The sequence below is a fragment of the Chiloscyllium plagiosum genome, unplaced genomic scaffold (assembly GCF_037043375.1).
Source record: "Chiloscyllium plagiosum isolate Xiang-an unplaced genomic scaffold, Cpla_swu_hap1 HiC_scaffold_42, whole genome shotgun sequence".
NCBI lineage: Eukaryota > Metazoa > Chordata > Chondrichthyes > Orectolobiformes > Hemiscylliidae > Chiloscyllium > Chiloscyllium plagiosum.
The window spans coordinates 2,178,949-2,187,219 of record NW_028270180.1 but is presented as its reverse complement, the minus strand read 5'-3'; the positions used below and the strand labels follow the sequence as shown (position 1 = coordinate 2,187,219).

At 48.7% G+C, this 8,271-nt stretch overlaps 1 protein-coding gene and 1 non-coding gene across 2 annotated transcripts; both read left to right on the top strand.

The window, feature by feature from the left end:
- Positions 1-3,093: 3,093 nt before the first annotated feature.
- On the top strand, positions 3,094-8,016 carry ppib (peptidylprolyl isomerase B (cyclophilin B)). Its single transcript, XM_043680362.2, has 5 exons — positions 3,094-3,248; positions 5,675-5,788; positions 5,973-6,066; positions 6,502-6,686; positions 7,735-8,016. Exons 1-5 carry the CDS (start codon positions 3,114-3,116, stop codon positions 7,855-7,857), a joined length of 651 nt encoding a protein of 216 aa, XP_043536297.1. The 5' UTR covers positions 3,094-3,113; the 3' UTR covers positions 7,858-8,016.
- Positions 6,134-6,277, top strand: LOC122542668 (small nucleolar RNA SNORA79). The gene has a single exon (XR_006309854.1). It is a non-coding gene; the product is annotated as a small nucleolar RNA SNORA79 (small nucleolar RNA).
- Positions 8,017-8,271: the final 255 nt, after the last annotated feature.

Sequence of the window (8,271 nt, the reverse complement as noted above, 5' to 3'; positions counted from 1 at the left end):
CTAATCATCGTTAGTGCTTACAGTTTACTTTTTCATGCAGACAGTGGTGAATGTATGGAATGAGCTGCCAGAGGAAGTGGTAGAGGCTGGTACATTTACAGCATTTAATAGGCATCTGGATGGGTACATGAATAGGAAGGGTTTGGAGGGATATGGGCCAAATGAGACTAGATCAGATTGGGATGTCTGGCCAGTGCTGGCGAGTTCGACTGAAGGTTCTGTTTCCGTCATGTATGACTCTATAACAAATCTGGACATGTCATGGCTTGAGCTGAAAATGTGTTGCTGGAAAAGTGCAGCAGGTCAGGCAGCATCCAAGGAGCAGGAGAATCGATGTTTCAGGCATAAGCCCTTCTTCAGGAATGTCATGGCTTGAAGCAAAATCCACTGGCTCAGAGCAAGGGTCACTACCCACTGCCCCACAAAAATCTCATTGCCAACAGTGGTGAGCTGGCTCTTTGACTTATTCAACTTGATTCCATTCCCCTGCTCGCTCCCCACTGCCATTCTCCATTACAGCCTCCACCACTTCCTCTGGCAGCTCATTCCATACACGTACCACCCTCTGAGTGAAAAGGTTGCCCTGTAGGTCTCTTTTATATCTTTCCCCTCTCACCCTAAACCTATGCCCTCTAGTTCTGGACTCCCCCACCCCAGGGAAAATACTTTGTCTATTTATCCTCTCCATGCCCCTCATAATTTTGTAAACCTCTATAAGGTCACCCCTCAGCCTCCGACGCTCCAGGGAAAACAGCCCCAGCCTGTTCAGCCTCTACCTGTAGCTCAGATCCTCCAACCCTGGCAACATCCTTGTAAATCTTTTCTGAACCCTTTCAAGTTTCACAACATCTTTCCAAAAGGAAGGAGACCAGAATTGCACGCAATATTCCAACAGCGGCCTAACCAATGTCCTGTACAGCTGCAACATGACCTCCCTACTCCTGTACTCAATACTCTGACCAAGAAAGGAAAGCATACCAAACGCCTTCTTCACTATCCTATCTACCTGCGACTCCACTTTCAAAGAGCTATGAACCTGCACTCCAAGGTTTCTTTGTTCAGCAACACTCCCTAGGGCCTTACCATTAAGTGTATAAGTCCTGCTAAGGTCTGCTTTCCCAAAATGCAGCACCTCGCATTTATCTGAATTAAACTCCATCTGCCACTTCTCAGCCCATTGGCCCATCTGGTCCAGATCCTGTTGTAATCTGAGGTACCCCTCTTCGCTGTCCACTACACCTCCAATTTTGGTGTCATCTGCAAACTTACTAACTGTACCTCTCAAGTCCATAGTTCCCTGAAAGTGGCCACGAAGTAGATAGGGTGGTACAGAAGCCATATGGTACGTTTGCCTTCAGTGGTCGAGGAATTGAGTATATGAGTCAGGATGTCATATTGTAGCTTTATAAGACTTTGGTTAGGCCACATTCAGAGTATCATGTCCAAATCTGTTTGCCACATTACAGGATGGATGTGGAGGCTTTGGAGAAGTTGCAGAAGAGGTTTACCAGATGCTGCCTGGATTAGACAGTATGAGCTACACGGAGAGGCTAGAAAAACTCGTGTTGTTTTCTCTGGAGCGGCAGGGGCTGAGGGGAGACTTGATAGAAGTCTATAAAATTATGAGATGCATAGATAAGATTTATGGTCAGAATCTTTTTCCCAGAATTGAAATTTGAAAAACTGAGAGGCGTGCATTTGAAAGGGGGAAAGTTCAACGGAGACATGAGTGCAGGTTTTTTACACAGAGACTGGTAGGAGTGTGGAACACACTGGCAGGGGTGGTGGTGGAGGCAGATACGATAGGGGTGTAGAAGAGACTTTTAGATCAGTACATGGATATGCAAGGAATGGAGGGATATGGACCAAGGGCAGCACGGTGGCTTAGTGGTTAGCACTGCTGCCTCACAGTACCAGGGACTTGGGTTCAATTCCAGCCTTGGGTGTGGAGTTTGCACATTGTCCCTGTGTCTGCGTGGGTTTCCTCCCATAATCCAAAGATGTGTGGGTTAGGCGAGTTGGCCATGGGAAATTGCCCATAGTGTTAGGTGCGTTAGGCAGGGGTAAATGTAGGAGAATAGATCTGGGTGGGTTTCTCTCCAGTATGGACTTGTTGGGCCAAAGGGTGTGTTTTCACACTGTTGGGGATCCTAATCTAAAGGGCAGGCAGAAGGGATTAGTTTAATTTGGCATTCAGCACAATGTGTAGGCCAAAAGGCCTGTTCCTGTGCTGTACTCTTCTATTTTCTATGAATCTATTAATTTCACCTGAAAGACCTAACTCCAGGTTAATACAGTATTGGCTGAGTTTGGAGAGCTATCATTGCCCAATCTAAACTCTCCAAACTCAGCTCAGTCATGGGGATTCTTCCATTGTCTACCCCCACCACCCAAATCTGCCCAGCAACAGCACCAACACACTTTCCTGATTAGTCCACAAACCGCAGACCAGAGCAGCTATTTCCCATTGGTTAATCTCTACAGTCTGTCATTTCTGATTGGCCCATGCTGGCGCCCACGTGGCCAATCGCAAATGGGTAACGTGGCACATGCCGGCAGGGTTTCCGGATGTACCACAAAAAAAGGGGATAATCTTCCATACACTTCTGAAAAGTCTAAACGAGGAAACATTACAACAAATTAACGTATTTTATAATAATTTAAAATTAAATGTAAAATTCTTTTTATGTCATATTTTCATAGATTTCACGTAATTTCCTGAAGTTCTGTGTGTTAATGACGTCCAGTGTCTCCTCCACACAAAATGGACTATCCTAATATGGGCGCACGCGTACATCGGGCAAGTTGGGGTTTCGCATGGACCATTCGGAGGGTAGGGGTTCGCTTAAAGATCCGTCATTAGATTTGGACACTATATGAGCTGACGTGGGGATACCATGCAACAATATATATATTACTTTATAATGCGAGTTTGACAGGAGCCTACGTGCTGCAACAGTGTTTGGTATGTAGCTCTGTTCCCTCTCTGGTGTTGTGATGGTCTCTCCCAGCCGCCATGTTGCGGGGCGGTGCTGCCCCTCAAGCCTCGCTGTCGGCCCAGGTCCCCGTTTCCGGGTGGGGTCATCCCCACCCCCTGACCTCGTGGTGCCCGGATGCGTGTCTCCCGCTGGAAGATGAAGGTGCTGGTGGCTGCTGCAGCGCTCCTTGTTACCGCGTTCAGCCTCCTCCTCCTGCCCGGGGCCTCGCAGGCCGAGGAGAGGAAGAAAGGCCCGAAAGTCACCGTCAAGGTCGGGATGGGGGATGGGGGAGATATGGGGGAGGGGGGGATGTGTGGAGGAGGATGGGGGAGGGGGAGATGGGGATGGGGGAGATGGGGGAGATGGGGGAGGGGGAGATGGAGATGGGGGAGATGGGGGAGGGGGAGATGGAGATGGGGGAGATGGGGGAGATGGGGGAGGGGGAGATGGGAGATGGGGGAGATGGGGGAGGGGGAGATGGGGGAGGGGGAGATGGGAGATGGGGGAGATGGGGGAGGGGGAGATGGGGGAGATGGGAGATGGGGGAGATGGGGGAGGGGGAGATGGGGGAGATGGGGGAGGGGGAGATGGGGGAGGGGGAGATGGGAGATGGGGGAGATGGGGGAGGGGGAGATGGGGGAGATGGAGATGGGGGAGATGGGGGAGGGGGAGATGGAGATGGGGGAGGGGGAGATGGGGGAGATGGAGATGGGGGAGATGGGGGAGGGGGAGATGGAGATGGGGGAGATGGGGGAGATGGGGGAGATGGGGGAGGGGGAGATGGGGGAGGGGGAGATGGGAGATGGGGGAGATGGGGGAGGGGGAGATGGGAGATGGGGGAGATGGGGGAGGGGGAGATGGGGGAGATGGGGGAGGGGGAGATGGGGGAGGGGGAGATGGGAGATGGGGGAGGGGGAGGGGGAGATGGGGGAGGGGGAGATGGGGATGGGGTGCGGTGAGGGGCAGGATGGAGGGAGACGGATGGAGGGGGAGGGGAGGATGTATTAAATAGGGGGTTTGGGTAGAGGAGGGGAGCCCATGTGGCCACAGGAAAGGAAAGGGAGTATGATGTGGGTAAAGAGAGGGTCAGTGGGTGGGAAAGGGAGGGGAGGGGGCTGGTCAGTGGTTTGAATGGGGAAGAAGACTGGGGGCAGTGGGAAGATTCCGCTGCCTGAGTCATGAGTCTGAACAATGAAGGAGATTGCAGTGTTGGCCTTGGAGCTGGAGGATGAAGGGAAGTCTCCTTTTCTTGGTCATTATCTTGAGCATCTTTGTTAACGCAGGTCATTTTAGAACAAAATCGGGCACCTCTTACCAGACTCGTGGATCTCTGCTGACTGACTGACTGTGGGTTGTAAGCTCCTGCTGTGGAATAGGAGCTGAGATGCTGGGACCAGAAAAAGAAACTTTGAGGCGAACGTTTGTATGTAACATCATTGCAGCCTGAACTGGAGTATTGGATAGTTCTGAATACTGCACTTTAGGAAAGCATTTACAGGGGGTACAGGAACTGTTCGAGTGGTCCCAGGGAACTTCAATATGTGGATAGATTGAAGAGAATGGGCCTTCATTTTGAATGGAGACTTGTTCCAGATCCATCATACTTTTGAATCTGGGAAATAGAAAGGGAAAATAAAACTCTTCCTACTAGTGGAAGAATTGACAATGAGATGGCAATGATTTAAGGTGATTGGATAAAAGAATTAATGGAGATAGGAGCAGCTCTTTAATTTAGCAACAATTTGAGGTCAGGAATACAATGCTCCAGAATGTAGCAGAGACAGGGTTAACTAAGGCTTTCAGTGTAGAATTGGGTTAATACCTAAAGGGAGATTGCAAGGCTGTGGAAGGAGGCAGGTGGGTGGCATGAGGTGAATTGAGTTGATCCATTGGAGGGCTAGCAGAGCAACGATGGGCAGAAGGTGCAGCCTCATTTTTTTCCTATTGTGATTCAATTCTGTTAACCCACAGAGGGCAGGATGTCCTAGCAAGCTCTGCCCTGATTCCTTTCAGCTGGAGGTGCTGCACAAGTCCCTGCTCCTGCAGCCGCAGTGATTTTGGCCAGTGATTTATTTAATGAAGGATTTGTTTTAGTTTCCCGTGTAAACTGGAAATGTGCAGCAGAATTGAGCTGGAGTTTAAGGCAAATAGTACCAGTCAGCTCCTTGTCCGCTAATAGTTATGTGATTAAATCAGTTGTGTATTTGTTCCACTGTTTGCTAAAATTTCTACACATTACCCAGTGACCTCCAGACTCGGGGTGGGCTGTGTTTACTGTACAGCTGCTTACAGATTGCAATATGTGAAGCAGTATTCCTTTGAGATGAACACGAAAGGTTCATGGTGATCTTGTGGAGAGGATCAGATTGAGTTATGACCTTAACCAGGCAGATTTGGTTGCCAGTGTGCTCTACTGCTTGCTTATCCTGATCGCAATTCAGTCTGTTTTAAGTCAGTTTAAAGTCAGTGCTGTAAGGTCCCAGCAGTTTGGAGTAGGCAAACGGCTCCAGCCCAAAATGTCGATTCTCCTAGTCCTCGGATACTGCCTGACCTGCTGTGCTTTTCCAGCAACACACTCAACTCTGATCTCCAGCATCTGCAGACCTCACTGTCCGAGCTGGCAGCGAGTCTGTTCTATAAGTGTGTGTGCACAAAGCCTAGTGAGAGCTGACTCTGGTTTGATTCTCCTCTTCCAGGTGTATTTTGATATTAAGATTGGGGATGAGGATGCCGGCCGTATCGTGATTGGGCTTTTTGGAAAAACTGTTCCAAAGACAGTTGAAAACTTCGTTGCTCTAGCTACAGGGGAGGTGAGTTGTTGAATTCATTTACGACACGATGGCTGTCCCTCCAAGTTTTGTGATATTGGAGATTAAACGTGACTCTTCACTCAGCACACTGGGATGACTGAGCTTGTCTGTCTGTTTTGAATTTTGCAGGTTCAGACACGGGGGCTGTTATTCCTCTGATTAATTTGTCTTAATTTCTGTGCAGAAAGGATTTGGATACAAAAACAGCAAATTCCACCGGGTTATCAAAGGTTTTATGATCCAGGGAGGAGACTTCACCCGTGGGGATGGCACTGGTGGTAAGTGTGTGGGGCAGGTGGGTAAAGTGCTGTGAGAGTGTCTGGGGAGATGGTAGTCTTTACTACACGATGACTGTTCCTCCTGCTGCCCCAAGCACTGGCCTCAGGATTTTATGTTATCGGAGATTAAACTTGACTTTCTTCACTCGGAGCGCACTGGGACAACTGGGATTGTCCGTCTGCGTTTTGAATTTTGCGGGGTCAAACATACTCCTTATGAAGTTGGCCTGCTTCAGAATGGCAGATGGGGTAGGGGGTAGAGCCTCACATATTTTCTTCAGTGACCTGTGACTTTGTCTCCCAGTGTTTTTCAAAAGCCTATCTGAAGCACTATCCTGCACTTACAGTGGGTTCACTGGTTCCTGTCATCATTAAGGTCATCTCCACGTGAGGGGAGTGCGCTGACTGAGTGTTCCTCCCTCCCCCTCTCTCCAGGGAAGAGTATCTATGGTGACCGCTTCCCCGATGAAAACTTCAAGCTGAAACACTATGGTTCAGGTTGGGTCAGCATGGCCAATGCTGGCAAAGACACCAATGGCTCCCAGTTCTTCATCACAACCGCCAAGACGAGTTGGCTCGATGGGAAACATGTGGTCTTTGGAAAACTGCTTGAAGGAACGGTAAGAATCAGTACCAGGTTCTTCACTGGTTGTCTCATGTACAATTAATCACCTCAAAAAGAGACTAGAAGATGCAAGAGGTTTCCCTCAGGGCACTCTTATCTCCCATCCTCTGTCAAATCGTGGGTCAATAGTGAGGGAACTGTGTTCCAGTCATGTCCCCCAGAGACAGAGTTGGAGAGTGGTGCTGGAAAAGCATAGCAGGTCAGGCAGCATCTGAGGAGCAGAAAAGTTGACGTTTCAGGCAAAGGCCCTCCTTCATCCTGCTCCTCAGAGGAGTGAAAATGTGTTGCTGGAAAAGCGCAGCAGGTCAGGCAGCATCCAGGGAACAGGAGTATCGACGTTTCGGGCATAAGCCCGAAACGTCGATTCTCCTGTTCCCTGGATGCTGCCTGACCTGCTGCGCTTTTCCAGCAACACATTTTCAGCTCTGATCTCCAGCATCTGCAGACCTCACTTTCTCCTCAGTCAGTGCACTCCTGAGTGAGTGTTCCTCCCTCTGTCTGGGGAAGAGTATCTATGCTTCTTTGATTCTGATTTCCAGCATCTGCAGTCCTCACTTTCTGCAGAGATACCGTGCTGACTTTCATAGCACATCATGGCTTTGTGGTGGTTCTGCTACCAATTCCACCAGCATTTGTTGGTTGGTGAGCAATTTGAGGCTATGGGTCTGAGTCACATGCAGGCCAGACCAGAAATGAAAGCAGATTTCCTTCCCCAAGGGACATTGGTGTTGTGTTGGGGGTCTGGTGGATGAAGATGGTTTACTGGTCAATGTCAGATTCTTGCTCCTGTTGGAAAGCATTAACAATGTATTCCAGTAATGAGCACTGCCAAGGAGTGCTGCACAGGGCATCTATCACCTTCCTTTCAGTATAAAGTTAACCCCTCATTCCCATCATCTGTCAAATTGGAAGAGCTCAACATTAGCATTCTCTGTCTTAACGGCACATTTAATGGATGGAATAGTTGAGTATAGAGCTTTGAACTATCAGTTGAATAGATTCTTCTGTAGCTTGAGGATTGAATCACTTTGTTTTTCTTACAGGATGTTGTTGACAAAATTGAGCAATTAAAGACGAATGACCGAGACAAACCACTGCAGGACGTAGTCATTGCAGATTGTGGCAAGATTGAGGTGGAGAAACCCTTTGCTGTTGCCAAAGAGTGAGCTGCAGCCACTTGGCTTACAACTGGGAAAATCCTGTTTGCTATTATCCTGATCCTGGGCTTCCAGGCTGTGTAGATATCCAAACATTCCAGACTCTCTGGTTCTCATTGGGTTTGTAAAAAGTACACAGCATTAATAAACATGGTTGGTTTTCTAGTGCTTGGTTGTGTAGTGTTCTGTATGAGATGAAATCCAGCTCAGTTCCTGAACTCCCCATAACAATGGATGATACTGCGTGTGTTTGACCAGTAATCCTGTTCCTGCATCAGAGTGACGAGTAACTAGAGAAATAGTCCATTCCTTGCCTCATTGAGAGTGTGTTGAATTACACATGGTCTGCTGTTCTACAGCAGAAACTGGGAAACAGATGGATGAGGAAAATATTACAGCAGCTGGGAAAAAATAAATTTTGGT